This window comes from Gobio gobio (assembly GCF_949357685.1).
Source record: "Gobio gobio genome assembly, chromosome: 8".
Lineage (NCBI taxonomy): Eukaryota > Metazoa > Chordata > Actinopteri > Cypriniformes > Gobionidae > Gobio > Gobio gobio.
Window position 1 is genome coordinate 8,342,848 of NC_137114.1, and position 16,578 is coordinate 8,359,425.

Consider the following 16,578-nt stretch of genomic DNA (forward strand, 5'->3'; position numbering starts at 1 on the left):
GTATGTGGTTGGACAACAGGTTTATGAACACTTCACATTACTAGTTTGTGAAGATGTTTGAGACATGTTGCTCAAACTCGCAGTGCTTTCAGGCGGAGCAGCGTTTCCTGATCACAGAGCCGCTCCTCACTAACGTGTTGGGCATTTGTTTATTTCATTAAAATCGCAGCCTTTGCACTTTCATAATCGCACATAAGCCAAATCGCGATTGCGGTTCGATTTCGATTAATCGTGCAGCCCTAATTACATTTCAGCAGAAACTTTTCATAACCACTTTCCATAGTCAGGGTTTTTCCTACATTGAACATTTTTTGGCGGCCGCCAAAACAAATTTTTGCCCCGCCAAAGCCTTATTTGATCAGCTATTGTGATTTATGAGTGATGTAGATCTACTGCGCTTGTGATCGGCGCATGTTAACTGATGACAGAGAGAACGAGCGGAGAGCCCTACCCCGCGCGCACGCTCTCGGTCTTCAAAATAAGCACCGTTTTAGCATTCTAATATATCACATATCACGTTAATCAAAAGGTCGGAAGACCGAATCCATGTTGCACGTGGTGGATTCGGAATTTTTTTTCCTTGAACTACCGCTGGATGTGAATTGCGCTCAAAAAACGCTAACTCTTCACCGACCAGCTGACATAAACCATACTTTCAATAAACGGGAAACAAATCCTATCCAGTTATGAAGTGTTTTCTGTGTGTTGACAAATCTTTCGCGATGTTCTAACAGACGGGATTCACACACAACGCGTCTGCTGGTGTCCGATTCGCGACCTAATGACTCCTTTGAACCAAATCATTTTAACGACTGGTTAGAACAACTGAACTGTCCAACACTGAACTCACGAATCAGTTTAATCATTTACTCAGAACATCTGAAATGAGAACACAAGTGTGCTCACCCAATTTAGCAAGAGTGGATAGTAAGAATTAGTTTGAATTATCCACAGTCTTTCAGCTTATTTCTGTTGACAATGTGTAGTAAATAAATAGCCTAAAATCATTTAGTTTAGACTGGAGTGAGGTGAAACCAGAACAAAGTTATTAGCTAGCTGATAATTTTAAGAAATTGTATATGGCAGAAAATTAGGCTATTTGTTATTTTTTTTTAATACTATTTTTTAATATTGATATACCAAAACAATTATTTGTAAATAGTGTAAAAATGAGGAACAAAAGAAACAAAAATCAAGGTATCGAAATAAGATAAGCAAAAATTACAAACTGTTTCTTTGAATTTATTTTAAATTTATTGTCAGTATTGCGATCGCAGATCACGTGGGTAGGGAACTTTTTACTGTGTATGTATGGATGACCATGTCTGTCAGCCACCACCGAAGACCATTTTTGACCCAGGAAAAACCCTGATAATGTGTATATTGTCGTGTGAATTCCAAAAACATTGTGAAATTTGAGCTTTAAGCGAAGTGTAGTTAATTTCTTTAGTCCAGCTGGGGTCATCTTCAGACAATCTTCACTACACACACAGAATAATTGGTCAATCCATGGTCAATGTTGGAGATTTGTGGATTGAAAAACCTTCTAACTGCCTCGTTGTGGCACAGTGTTCCTCCTGTTTTCTGCTCAGTGTTGTTGAGAATGTGTTGGGGGTAACGCATTACAAGTAACTTGAGTTACGTAATATTACTTTTTCCAAGTGTTGTGAATTTCCTTTTCCTCGTTTGAAGAAGAGACCAGGAGACTTTGGGATATCTTTAAAGCAGACGTTACTCGTTTATTGGGAATCGTGCGGTTCTTCGGCTGAGGTTCCAAGTCTCTCTAAAGGAGTTGTACATTGTAATTGATCTACATTTCAGGGGGAGGGGTTATACAGCAGGGGAGGAGACACTCTGAACAATACAATGCAAAGGTTGTGTAGGTAAAAGGACACACCCTACATAACCGTGTCTCTAGTCCAGATTCAATCAGCATAACAGTGCCATTCAAATGCATAGATGCTAATCCAATCACTCAAGGGCTCCAAGAGCCATTAAAGACAGATGGTGCTCATTTTACTTACAACGAAGAGAACAGGAACTGGCCGGGAAGATACAGGTTTTGGGAAAACCGCCCAGACAGAGTATCACCAATCCTAATCGCAATCAGCCAAACGATATTGTGCTCTGAGCTTGTTATGCTAAATGGTCAGGAAGTGCATAAAGACAAAAGACTTAATGTCTCCAACCCATGGGCTGATTAACTTGATCATGTTAGAATGTAGTCCATCTTTACAAACATATTAATAAATGTGTAATCCTACACAAGTAACTAGTAAAGTAACGCATTACTTTTCAAATTTACAACAAAATATCTGAGTTACTTTTCACATTAATTTGACTGACAGCTCATGTTGAGAGTTAGTGCAGAGGTGTGTGTGTGTGTGTGTGTGTGTGTGTGTGTGTGTGTGTGTGAACATGATGGTTATTGTAGTTCTAGACTAAATGTGAGCATTTATTTATCTCACTTGCACAATAAAGATTCTGTTCTCCTCAAAATAAATAAAATCAGTCAAATGTAAAATCAGAGTACAAACCTCCAATAATTAAATGTTAAATAAAACAATTGTTATGCATAATCTACCTTTATATTTAATTTACCAATGTCTTGCTGCTGACCTTTGATGAAGAAAATTACTTGTTTTTATTGGTAAAACTTGTTTCTCCTGCATCCTATTCTCCATTATCCAGAGCTGCGCCCTCTAGTGTCCATGAGGGAATCTGCATCTTTACCTCAGCCTGGGGCTTATTATTTTAATATTGGTCTGAAGAGGTCTTTACTGTTGCACAAAAATATAAATTTTTTGTTACAAAAAAAAGTAAAACAAGCCCAGCCCAGGTGAGAAAAAGTAACGTAACGCATTACTTTTCTTAAAAAGTAACTAAGTAACTCAATTAGTTACTTTTTAAGGGCGTAACGCAATATTGTAATGCACTACTTTTCAAAGTAACTTTCCCCAACACTGGTCATTGCTGGTTTCATCCGGCTTTAAACTAGTTTAAATCACCAAGACATTAGTGTTTTGGTTCCTGTACACTACAGATGCTTCAGCGGCTGAGCTGTGATGTGAAACTACTGTACCTGAAGAGCTTGTGAAACACACATGCCTCATGAAGGTCTCTACACTTGAACTGAGCTCATCATTCACTCTCAATGCTCTGATCACTTATGTGGCTGCTTAATGTTTCGGCGGACCACTGCCATTGGCACAATTTAGTTGATGGTCGCAGCCCGAACTTCAAAACTAAATTAGGAACGTTTAAAACTGCATAATAGGGGCACTTGTTTGTATCTGAAACCTCTTCGCCAAACTCAATCTCCCCGTGCCGTTTAGTGGTCGAGACCGGTCAGCGAGTAAGCGCGTTTGTTCTGTGCTAGTTTTGAGCAGAGCTAATAAATGGTGTGTGTCGCGGTTCAAACAACTCAACGAATAACACCGGATAAGATTGAATATGTCACTCCAACTCACAGTGAAGTATTGTGTGTTTGTGTGTGTGTGCACAGGTTGACTCGGATGACCCACACACACAGAGACTCCATCAGTACCAGCAGAGACTCCTGCAGCAGAACAGGTCAGACAGAATTATAAAAATGTGACGATACCAGCATTTTAAGCGCTGTTGAACGTCTTCTTAAAGGATTAGTTGACTTTTAAATAAACTTTTGCTGATAATTTACTCACCCCCATGTCATCCAAGATGTCCATGTCTTTCTTTCTGCAGTCGAAAAGAAATGAAGGTTTTGGATGAAAACAGTCCAGGATTTTTCTCCATATAATGGACTTCAATGGGCTCCAAATGGTTCAAGGTCCAAATGACAGTTTCAGTGCAGCTTTAAACGACACCAGATGATGAATAAGGCTCTGATCTAGACAAACCATCAGTTTCTGTGAGAAACCCAGCAGTATTTATGCTGTTATTTTACCTCTTAACAGACGAACGCGATCATCTCTGAGCTCAGCCATAACTTCCGCTAAGCGAGGTCAAAATACGAGCGTGGTCATAGCTGTATACGTAGATGCCTCGTTAGCGCCTGCACGGATCAGTAGAATGAGGCATCTATGATTGATATATCTATGACCACACTCGTATTTTGACCTCACTTAGCGGAAGTTATGGCTGAGCTCAGAGATGATCACGCTCGTCTGTTAAGAGGTAAAATAACAGCATAAATACTGCTGGGTTTCTCTCAGAAACTGATGGTTTGGCTAGATAAGACCCTTATTCATCATCTGGGGTCGTTTAAAGCCCTTTGAAGCTGCACTGAAACTCATTTGGACCTTGAACCGTTTGGAGCCCATTGAAGTCCATTATATGGAGAAAAACCATGGACTGTTTTCATCCAAAACCTTCATTTCTTTTCGACTGCAGAAAGAAAGACATGGACATCTTGGATGACATGGGGGTGAGTAAATTATCAGCAAAAGTTTATTTAAAAGTCAACTAATCCTTTAAACGCCTCTGATTGGCCATTGTGTTCAACATAAATATGATTACAATGCGGATTCACCGCAGCATTACAGCGGATCCGTCTATCAGTGAATATATTAGGAATCCGCTGATAGACCTCCCTTTCAAACGCTCCTGTCTGTATGTATGTGTAAGCGTGCATTGAAGAGCGTTGATCATTGTAGCCAATCAGAGACATTTATGTTGAGCACGTGAACACAATGGCCAATCAGAGGTGTTTAAGAATCCGTTCAATGCTGGTATCGTCACATTTTTATAATTTCAGTACCGCATTAGTACCGAGGACACAAGTTTTGACAACTCCACACGTAATAGAGCAGATGCTGATGCTGAGCTTGTGCTCTTTCCCACAGGCTTCATAAGAAGAGTGTTGAGGAAGCGCGCCGACGACTGCAGGAATATCAACACACTCTGAAGATGCGACACGCCTTCAGCAGCACAACAGCAGCTCGAGCGGCACTCCAGCAGCCTTCTGAGAGCTCAGAGACACACTCTGCCCTTCCCGTCCTCTTCAACCCTGACGCTTGTGCCCTCCACCTAGGAGAAGAGCCTGCTGGGCAACCTCCAGCTCGCCCTGTTCTGCCACAGGTTAGCCACTCCACCATCCTCATCTCACGCCTAGGGGTGTGCGATATTGACAAATATATCTCAATATTGGGATTTTATCGATAACGATAATTGGACGGTATATTATGGGGATTTTTACCTTTTTTATTAACCTAATTATATGTATGCATCTTTTTTGTATCAAATTCTCATTGAGATTCAACCGATTCGTTCAGGAACAAAGCATTTGACTCTCTTAATGAGTGAGTCATTGAATCATTCACTCAACCAATTCATTCAAACGGCTGATTCGTTCAGGAACAAAGCATTTGACTGTCTTAATGAGTGAGTCATTGAATCATTCACTCAACCGATTTGTTCAAACGGCTGTTTCGTTCAGGAACAAAGCATTTGACTGTCTCAATGAGTGTTGAATGGATGATTCAATGACTCAGATTCATTCAAACAGCTGATTCGTTCAGGAACAAAGCATTTGACTGTCTTAATGAGTGACTCATTGAATCATTCACTCAACCGATTCGTTCAAACGTCTGATTCGTTCAGGAACAAAGCATTTGACTGTCTTAATGAGTGAGTCATTGAATCATTCACTCAACCGATTTGTTCAAACGGCTGATTCGTTCAGGAAAAAAGCATTTGACTGTCTTAATGAGTGAGTCAATGATTCAGTCATTCAACCGATTCGTTCAAAAAGCAGATTCACTCAGTTAGGAAACACCATCATGTGTTGTTTAGAGTCGCCGTGGCTTTGTTTCGAACTATTTCTGTTGGCGAAACAGCAAAAACAGGCAATGTGGTGTCTAAAATGTCTTATAATATTAACTTCTTGTTTAGTAAACTTGTATAAAATCAATATCAATGTGTTTTCATGCTGTTATCTGGAGAAAAATGGCACTCTTTGTGTGATATTTATTAACTATATTAAATGGTATAAATATAAAATGCATACGGGGCATTTTTGCCGCCTTATCTTGAATTGTGGGGACATTTTAATAGTTTATTAGAGTAAATCAGTGTGTGTGAGGGATATACTTGATAATGTCAGAACGCACATTGTTAACAACAATCAGGATATTCTCGCAGGCGATGTATATTGCACACCCTTATGCACGTCTGGTTCACTGCACCCGTTTCCACAGCAGGCTCTCCACAGCCCACCCAAACCCGCCGGGTCTGATGCAAGCCGCCCCTCGGTCCTCTCAGAAGGGCCACCGCTGGAAGCCAGTGCAGGGGATGGGCAGGAAGGCCGTGTTCCTCTCCCTCCTCCTGCTGTGGTTCTGGAGCTTCTGCGCAGCCGACTGCATCAAGCCGACATCCCTGGCCCGGCGGCGGCACCACCTTCGCCCGGTCCTGCTGGCCCAGTCCAGAGGGAGGCGGAGACAGACGGGCCGGAGGTGTTGAGGAGACACATGAGGAGACAGAGAGACGCCCTGCAGGCCCTCATCACAGCAGACCTACAGGTAAACATCACCTGACCCCTGAACCACAGGATCAGCTGTGTGTTGTGCAGCAGATTGATGCTTTGAAATGTTATCTATTCAATTCATGTTATGCCTGATCGGTGTATATTACAACAATTTTTTTTGCACATTTTCTTTTGTTTTTTAAAAACAAAGAGGGAGTACACAAGTTTGAAAAATAATAAAGAAAAACTCTTCATAAGTCTCGACTGCTTTTAAAGAGAGATTTGCAGCTTTATATCATTATAGATCCATATTTGGTGTAATATAATAATGTATCTCTGTTGCTCTGCTAGGCTTCAGTGTCCATCTCTAGTGCCTCTCAGGCGGATCAGATGGCTTTGAACACTTTGCTGAATGCCATTGAAGAGGCTAACAGCCACACCAGACGCCCGACAGCACCCATCCAGCAGGACGGAGCCACTCCGGCCCTCTCAAACGGTAAACACAGTCCTCGCCAGCGCGGGGAGGGTTACTTTAAAAAAGTGTTCCGTTAGTTACATATTACGTCATACAGCAGTAATACAGCAGTATTAGTTTTTGGATGCAGTGTTTAGGAGACAGGTTGCGGATGCATGTGATCATGACTGGCATGTCAATTAGAGATGCGTGGGTCAGTTCTATCGTCCACCCACCTGAACATATGATGCTCTCTGATTTAGATATAAGTACCCAAGTGCACATGACAATAACTGTAACTCTCAGTGTTGCGTGTGATGATAACGTATTACACATTGAACTTTTAGCTTATTTAAAGTAAAAGTTCTTCTTTGACCAAATTGCATTTCATTAAAGCTACACTGTGTGATATTTTCCCCCATCTAGTGGTGAACTTGTAAATGACCATCCAGTGAATATTAGTTTCTCTTCCTCTCAATTCTGATTTGGTTTTAACTCCTACGGTGGCCGATTTAGTCCAAGATTAACATGGCTTCCAGTTCGACCTCGTCCACATTCGTCACGGTGCCATCGAGTGTTTAAACGCCAAAGTGTTTTTAGCTAAGAATAAACTAAAAAAGTTACACAGTGTAGCTTTAATAGCCTGAACTCAGGCTTTACTCCATTCGAACATAAATAAATCGCAAGACATTAAGGTCATCCCAAGCAAAGGCTGGATATAGGCTTTATTAGTTTATTGTCATATACATAAGCTACAACACTTGATTCATCCTGGTTAACTGTTTACTTTTCTTTCTTTCCTTTTTTTGTTTTTACTTCTCCTTTTCAAATTTCTCTCGGATCTGTTTTGCCACAAGATAAATTCAGCTTTAAACACATTAATATTCAATTACATATGTTAATAACAATCCATCGCTCTCCATTGACTTTGTATTGCGTGAGGCTGCCTCCTTGACAAAAGTGGAGACAGTCAAAGGCTGCGTCACAATTCGCCTATTTATACTACGTCCTAAAGGCCTGTACACACCGGGACGAATATCGCGCGCGCTTATCGCCAGCGTTTTTCGTGCCGTTTTTCGGCGCGTCTTGAGTGTTCACACCCAAGCGATTTTCACTGGCGATGCGCCGAGTGAACGTGCACATTCAGTAGATGCGCTCCCGGTACACAAGGTGGTGCTGCGGCACTTTAAGCCTCTGACACTCGCTTGTCACACAGAAGGAGAAGAGAGACAGTATTTATGTGCTTGCCAAAACCATAGACATATTATGTATATGGACAAAACCATTCACACACTTTTTGCTAACTGGCAAGCAGCATTAGCAGTTCATCTTCTTCTTTGTCTTCTTACTACTTCTTCGTCGTATCAATGTGTGCTCGGCAAGAGCGTTTTGTGCTTGAGCGCCACCAAGTCGTGTTTTACACTCACTTCAGCAGCTCCAGGCACGTGAACAAAAGCGCCGATCTCATTGGTCGGACAGTTTTTTACGCGCCGCGTCAAAATAAAAAAACGAACCCGAGGCGTTTTTTTAAAAATGCCGCTTTTACGCCTGGCGTTTTGCGCGTCGGTGTGAACACTCACATTGGCGCCCATTGTTTAGTCCCGAGGCGTTAAACGTCGGCGATAAACGCGTGCGAAAATCGTCCCGGTGTGAACAGGCCTTAAAAGTATTTACTCTTTTTGTGTAGAAAAAGTACATACTTTTGAGTGTGTAGCAGAAGAGTATGCAAGCTTTGGGACATACTACTTCGTCATCTATAACAGACTCTGTTGCTTAGTTACATGCATCCAGTCACCGTTTAAACTGCCCTGTCAATCATCGTCACAGTTCAAATCCTCCACATTCAATTTAATTTCCAACCGTATCAGAGAGAAATGTAGATGCACGTTGATCTGCCATTCGTGGGTCTTTAATGCAGAGACTCCTCACGTGTTTACAGTTGAAATATAATGATGCATTTAAAAGTTAATGGCCATACATATCATTACAAAAGTTCTCAATGCTGCTGCAGGTGAAATACAATGTGGATAATATTGAATAAATATCTTTTCGTCAGGTTAAATACTGATAATTGCTCACTCAAACCCCTTTATCTAATCCTCTCCACTTAACCGTCATGTTTGTAGTTTTTTAACACTTTTTATCCGTGTTTGTAGTTCTAATCGAATCCTCGTCCATCTCGCAATGGGTTGTGGGCAATATCAGCCGTTAGAGTGCGCATCGATCTGCACTTCCAATTCTGACCGGAAATAGTAGACCATCCGGGAATCTTTGGAATACTCTTTTCAACATACCACGATTTGGGACATACTAATTATGTTTTCGAATACTATTTAGTACGGATAGTATGCGAATTGGGACGCAGCAAATAAGACGTGAGGCATCGATAACTTTGGCGATCCTGACACTCAGTGTGCAGTAAACATTTTGTCGACGTCAAGTCAAATATCCAAATGTCAGTGTTATATATGATATTTCCTGTCTCTGATGACGTTCCCCTCCAGTGGGTGTAGATCTCAGTGTAATAACGTTTAGCGCTCTGTCTCAATTGCCTGTATCCACTTTTGTCTCCTTAAACGCTAATTTTTGGTTCAACAGCTTATAAAAACGTATGGGTTTAGTCCAAGATTAACATGGCTTCCAGCTCGACCTCGTCCACATTCGTCGCGGTGCCATCGAGTGTTAAAACGCCAAAGGCGAAGCTTGAATTTACGGGTATGTCCCTCTTTGGCTAATGTACTTTCAAGATGGAGGGGCAACATGGCGACCCGCATTCGAACCCCTCACCCGTATGTGTTTTCAATGGCATATTATAAACTCACGAGAATACTTTATTACTTGAAGAAGTAAATATACATTAATGAGCACATATATTTGAAAGAACTAAGTGTTTTTAGCTAAGAATGAACTAAAAGAGTTACACAGTGTAGCTTTAAGATGAAGATCGATTACAATTCGAGAAATCAAAATGGTCACTGCACACACACACACACACACACTAATGGGTCTGGCTGTATCTTGTAGACGGTGTGTATGACCCGGCCCCGGTGACCCGTGGGAGAGTGAAGCCCCCGGTGTCTCGTCCACCCGCCCGCTTGGCCTTCTTACAGCAGATGGAGCAGCACGAACTCAGCGCTATACAGGAAGTGGACACTCCAGTCAACATCAGCCTGGACACAGGTACCCCAGCTGCCCCGAGCTCCCGCATCCGCATCCTCATTCCGCAGGTGTGTCTGACCTCAGGTGTTGTGATTGGCTCCTGCAGAGCTGCAGTCTTCTGCTGATGTGAGTGAGTCCAGCAGTGCGTCTCTGCCCACGCTCACCCCTATCGGCAGTCACAGCCCCAGCGAGAGGTCACAGGTCACGGGCAGGATCAGCCGCATGTCCTGGAGAGAAATGCTCCAGCTGGACTCCACTGCCTCACCAGGTGCGAAACGCTGCTCTGCTGATTATCCTTTATCCTCCCCTTCCCTCAGATGTTAGACGTTACTACTAGTTAGTGGTGCTTGCTTTAGCAAGGCATCACTATTGTTATCCACCATACTTAATTAGGGTCAAGCACCTGTTGAAATTGTTATTCCGCCATTGAAGTCTATGGCAGCCCATAGAACCGCTTGCGGGAAAGTTGTGAAATTTGGCACACAGATAGAGGACAGTCCCAGCATTAACCACACCAATTTTGGAATCTCTAAAACAATCCCTCTAGCGCCACCACCTGTCCAAAGTTTGACAGATATTTTTGCTAATAACTTTTGAACCCTAAGGTCTAGAAACAAAATTATTTTTTTCCTCTGATTCCTTGGCTCAAGACAATTTGATTTCACGTCACTTTCCGTCATAATAATTTTCCCGCCATTTTTAATTAACCGAAAAAACTACTTTTGCAAACTCCTCCTAGGCCGTTGCTCCAATTTGCACGAAAATTGAACACGATCATCATCAGACTCTGCTGACAAAACCGTATTAGACTCGAGATGATTAGTCAAACTGTTATTGAATAACGCTCGAATTAAATCGACAAAGTGCCCACAAAAATGAAAGTCAGGCTCTATCTCCACAACGCTTTAGCATATTCTAACCAAACTTGGTGTGTGTTATGCCAACCATGACCTGAGGCTGCCTGAAGCGTTTCGGCGCAGTGCCACCTAGTGGTCCAGAGATACAAAAATTTGATATTTTTGATTTTAGCTTAAGAATGCTTTAGCCAAATATCACACAACTGGTCTCTTTAGAGTCGGGGCATCACGCCGAGTCATACCATACCCAATTTTCCCATATCAACCATTTTGGGCGTCGGCCATTTTGAATTTTGTCAGGAAGTGCTATGTTTTACAAACGCATTGGTGTATCGTTACGAAACTCGGTGTGCGTCTTCGTCACCAAGCCCTGAAAGTACTCAAAAAGTTTCAAGGCAGCGCCACCTATTGGACAAAAGTTATAATGAATTTTCCAATAATGCTAATAACGTTTGATTAAATTTGACTATTGTCATAAATCTGGTTTTAATAGATTCCTTGGGTCATGCCAAGAACATAGATCCCAAATTTACCATATTTGGCCAAACAATCTGTTCGCCATTTTGATTTCCTTTAGAAACCTACTTTTTCAACCTAGACCATTTGTCTGATTTTCACCAAAATCGAATTGTAACATCTTCAGACTATTACAGCAAAAATTATTAATTTCGTGCAAACAGACAAAACCGTTTTCATATACTGCAGCGACAAAGTTAAGCCATGATGCCAAAATGACTCTTGAGGCTGTGTCTCTGCAATACTTTGACATACTGACACCAAACTTTGCCTTTGTCATTGTCATCTCACTCTGACCACACCACATCAATTTCGTTACTGCGCCACCTATTGGTCAAGTGACAAACCATTAAATCATATTATTAGTGACTGTATATAGGATTTTTCAGCCATTTTGCCTAAAATCATCTTAAAATGCCTTTAATTGCTCATTGTTGCAGTTGGTCTGACCCTCCCAGCCATGTTGGCATGTCATGTCTTCTTTGCGCTTGGCCCCGTTAATGGCTGCTCGCAGCTATATTATTATTATTATTACTTCTGGACAAACATTTATGCTAGCAACATGCTAATTGTGTTAGCATCGTGCTAGCAACATGCTAATCGAGCTTATTGAGGAGCGGTGTGCTATATCTTTTCTAAGCGATCAAGTGTACGATGTTTGTTTTGGGCGGGCAAAAAATCGTCCGAATGAGTCCCCATAGAGGTTTGTGTGATCATATCTCCGCATCAGAACATCACAGAAACTTGGGGCTGGTCTCATTTGAATCGGCCTATCAAGCAGCTAATAACTAGTGACATTCAAACTTCATAGCCACGCCCTAGCAACCAGTTACAGCCCCCTAGCAACCATATATCAACATTAACAAGCCATATCTCAGCACCAGAGCATTGTAGAAATACTGAGTTTTTGACTCAGACTGGCGAATAGTCTTTGAATATCACCTCATAAACTGTATAGACACACCCTAGCAACCATTTAGAGCACCCTAGCAACCGTTTTGCAACATAAAGAAGCCATATCTCAGCTCCAAAACATTGTACAGACGTACTCCACACAGATCCAGGGGTTAATAAAGGCCTTCTGAAGAGATTCGATGGGTTTGTGTAAGAACAACATCCAAAAGATCTAGCTTCCACAGGACCGCCTTCTGTATTCAACTTACAAAAAAAGCGTAACTGGCATCAAGCATGACGTAGCGGAAGCATTTTGAGCTGTGAGATGCATTACACTTTCTGCATAGGTAGAATACAGAAGGTGGTCTGGCGGCCTCCTAATTATTCTGATGAACATAGCTGCTCAAAAAACCTTGTATATTAGGCTCAACCAGGGGCCACAGAGCAACTTACTGTTGACTTGATGAATACTTGACTTGATATAACATAATAATCTTGAATTGAGTTTAATTTTAAGACAGCAGATGGTTGTTTCTGCTTTAACACTTCTCGTCCTGTTGCCTTGTCAGGTCCGTCCAGCATGAAGCTCCAGCAGGAGGTAAGCCTGTATCTCTCTCTGCAGATAACCGCTCCTCTAACACACACACACACACACACACACACACACACACCTGACGTCACTTCTGTCATTCTGAGATCCACAGTTCATGGATCGGTGATGAAAACTAGCCAAATCTGAGCGTGCCGTCACACCAGTGATTATGCTAAGAGAAGCTGATAGTGTGTGTGTGAGAGAGAGAGAGAGTGTGTGTGTGTGTGTATGAGAGAGTGAGGTGAGTGTGTGTGTGTGTGTGTGTGTATGAGAGAGTGAGGTGAGTGTGTGTGTGTGTGTGTATGAAAGTGAAGTGAGTGTGTTGTGTTTGAGCAATGATGAAAGTGTTTTGTACCTGAAGTACATGTGAATTGCATGTATGTTAATGAAGGTCTCTACACTTGATCTGAGCTCAGACGATGAGCTGATGAGCAGTGTGTGTGTGTTTGAATCACTGTGTGTAAAACTATTCTCTGTGTGTTTGCTAGCGGTTTAGTGCTGGTCGTCCATCATCTGTTGATCCAGACTATCTCTCATCTACTACGATCTCTACAGGAAGCTACTTCACCAGTGAACCAGGTGTGTTGGATCACTCACATTCACAAGAGTTTGATCTTAAAAGTGAACATTAGGGATGGGCAATTTTGTTCGTTTCGACTTCTCATTAGGTCTGAAAAATGAGTGTGTGTGTGTACAAAAACAAACAATGTACATTTAACCTAATAATCAACTCTCATCATGAGGATAAACAAAGTTAACTAGTAATTTCAACTTTTTTTTATTGTCTTCCCTTTCCATCTCCTAAACATTTTTCCAAATTTTAACTTATTGTGAAATGCTCTTTGTTAAAGCTACACTGTGTAACTTTTTTAGTTCATTCTTAGCTAAAAACACTTAGTTCTTTCAAAAATATATGTGCCCATTAATGTATATTTACTTCTTTCAAGTAATAAAGTATTCTCGTAAGTTTATAATATGCCATTGAAAACACATACGGGTGAGGGTTTGAATGCGGGTCGCCATGTTGCTCCTCCATCTTGAAAGTACATTAGCCAAAGAGGGACATACCCGTGAATTCAAGCTTGGCCTTTGGCGTTTTAACACTCGATGGCACCGTGTCCAATGTGGACGAGGTCGAGCTGGAAGCCATGTTAATCTTGGACTAAATCGGCCACCGTAGGAGTTAAAACCAAATCGGAATTGAGAGGAACAGAAACTAATATTCACTGGATGGTCATATATAAGTTCACCGCTAGATGGGGGAAAATATCACACAGTGTAGCTGTAATAATGATAAATGTAAGGAGAAACCTTAAATGTAGTTAAATCCTATCAGAAAGATTTCTGAAGGATCACGTGACACTGAAGACTGGATTAATGATGCTAAATGGAAAACCTTCATTTTTAAATTGTAATATTTCACAATATTACTGTATTTTTGATCAAATAAATGCAGGCTTGATGAGCCTGAGACTTAAAATAGTCATATTTCCAAACGTTTGGATCATGCGTTTCATGGTCAGTCGCCGCTGTTATGTTTGAGTACTCGTGCCCATCCCTAGTGAAATATGAGTTGAACATCCGGGTGATTGTCCGTCAGAAGAGAGCTTCCTCTGAAGCTGGCGTCTGCATGTGTTTCTCAGACGATTCTCATCTGTGTATCGAGCCTGATGTGTGCGGCCCATCACCTGATGACCGCGAGAGCAGCGCTTCTGTACAGCAGATCATTGACAAATACAGCCTCGAGCTGAACGCTTCACTGACACGCGCAGGTAAACATCGTGTGTGTGTGTGTGTGTGTGTGTGTGTGTGTGTGTGTAGAACGCTCACGTCTTCTCTGTGCAGGTGCAGCAGCGAACACTCGTTCAGCGGGTCAGTCCTGGTCCGGGGTGCTTCACGAGGAGGTGCAAGGAGACACAAGTCTGTCCAGCGCCAACATCTCAGGTCCGCTCATGCAGAAATAATCACTTCATTTCACTCGCAGTTAATCATTTAAAGAGCACCTATTATGGCATTTAAAATGATCTAAATATTGTTTTAGAAATCCCCAACAACAGTTTTGCATGCATGCAATGACAAAAAAGACTTAAGTTTTCTTATAATATGCATTTATTTGTACTAGGGCTGTCAACGAATATTCTAAATTCGAATATATATTCGAATAGTTTTTAAAAAACGAATTTCGAAGGTGAAAATGAATATTCGAATAAATAAAAAAATGTGGGGGGAAAAACGCCCGCGGTAGTAGAGGCGTGGCTGTCTACTTTGCGAGTGGGCGCTAGCGCGCCTGAAGCCTTGTGTACTGTGGCCTGTCTCCGCAGCGCGAGCCTCCGCTGACTGCGCGCGCTCCTCCCCAAACGGACGAGGTGTTTATATTTGACGCGCTCGCCGTTGTGCTTTTCTTTGAAACGACAGATGGCGACTCGGAGTAATTGTTCTATAAACTATCAGGAAAAGCGTCGAGAAGAAGTGGCTAATGTACACAGGTGACGATATTTATTTTAGTACACTTCACCGAAAACCACACTACAAAAGAATCATGTAAAACAGATCAAAATAAACCTTGATATTACTTGTGACATGAGAACAAAATGTATGTAGAAATGTAACGTTAACTTACATTTAATTATATAACTTGTATATCTTTTGCGCCTTCTCACCCGGGCTGTCGAGCAGCTAGGCCTCGAATGGGCCCCGCCCAAGGTGGCAGCGCCGAACCGACTTGACGGATGCTTCCTAAACAGTCGCCGCCGTGCGCCCACCTCCAGGACTGCACCCTTTCTGCCAGAGCTTCACGAGGAGCTCGCAAAGTCCTGGAACGCGCCATTATCCGCGAGGGTCTCGTCTCAGGCTTCTTCGACGCTCTCACAAGTTGACGGCGCGGCTGAGAAAGGCTACAACGCTATCCCTCCGGTGGAAGAGGCAGTCGCAGCGCACCTTTGCCCGCCTTCCGGTTGGCGCTCAAAGGCTGCCCTCCCGTCTAAGGCCTGCAGAGTGACGTCATCGCTGATCGGCCGCGCTTTCGCTGCCTCCGGTCAAGCGGCATCTGCTCTGCACTCTATGGCCGTGCTGCAAATCCTCCAAGCTAATCTCCTCCGCGACCTGGACGAGAAAAGCTGTGACGCTGAGTTAATCACGGATTTGCGAAGCGCGACGGATCTCTCCCTTCGCGCCACCAAGACCGCAGCACAGGCCCTCGGACGCTCTATGGCCTCCCTCACGGTAGCTGAGCGCCACCTCTGGCTCACGCTCGCGGACATGCGAGAAACAGAGCGCGCGGCCTTCCTAAACGCCCCGCTCTCTCCGTCTGGGCTTTTCGGACCAGCGGTCAAGGGGATCGTCGACCGTTTCTCCGAAGTGCAGAAAACGACGCAGGCCATGAACCTTTTCCTGCCTCGACGCCCCGGCGCTAGCAATAGCTCCGTTGCTCGCCGTCCTCGTGACCAGCCAGCAACGAGCTCCGCGCAGCGCCCAGCGCGGCCCCCTTCGTCTCAGCGAAGACCGAGCGGCCGCCCCAGATCGCGCTCTTCCAGCCGTGGTAAGCCGCCTCCACCTCGGGGCCCCCGGCCTAGGATCGCGCTGAAGCCCGAGCCTCCAAAGTCCTCCTAGCCAGAGGCAAGAAACGACGGTTAAGTCCCGCCGCGGCCGGACCACCGTCAAAACT

General features: G+C 43.0%; 1 protein-coding gene across 2 annotated transcripts in view; it reads left to right on the plus strand.

The window, feature by feature from the left end:
- The window catches only part of cep295 (centrosomal protein 295), a 71,155-nt gene that overhangs the window by 26,768 nt on the left and 27,809 nt on the right, over nt 1–16,578 (plus strand). The window contains exons 12-21 of one of the 2 annotated variants that reach the window (XM_079823785.1): nt 3,506–3,573; nt 4,824–5,058; nt 6,177–6,497; nt 6,794–6,938; nt 9,921–10,076; nt 10,162–10,323; nt 12,892–12,920; nt 13,403–13,493; nt 14,558–14,686; nt 14,760–14,858. In XM_079823785.1, the coding sequence (XP_079679911.1) occupies nt 3,506–3,573; nt 4,824–5,058; nt 6,177–6,497; nt 6,794–6,938; nt 9,921–10,076; nt 10,162–10,323; nt 12,892–12,920; nt 13,403–13,493; nt 14,558–14,686; nt 14,760–14,858 (1,435 nt within the window). The remainder of the gene's footprint in view (nt 1–3,505; nt 3,574–4,823; nt 5,059–6,176; nt 6,498–6,793; nt 6,939–9,920; nt 10,077–10,161; nt 10,324–12,891; nt 12,921–13,402; nt 13,494–14,557; nt 14,687–14,759; nt 14,859–16,578) is intronic. The other variant, XM_079823786.1, reaches the window with a different exon arrangement.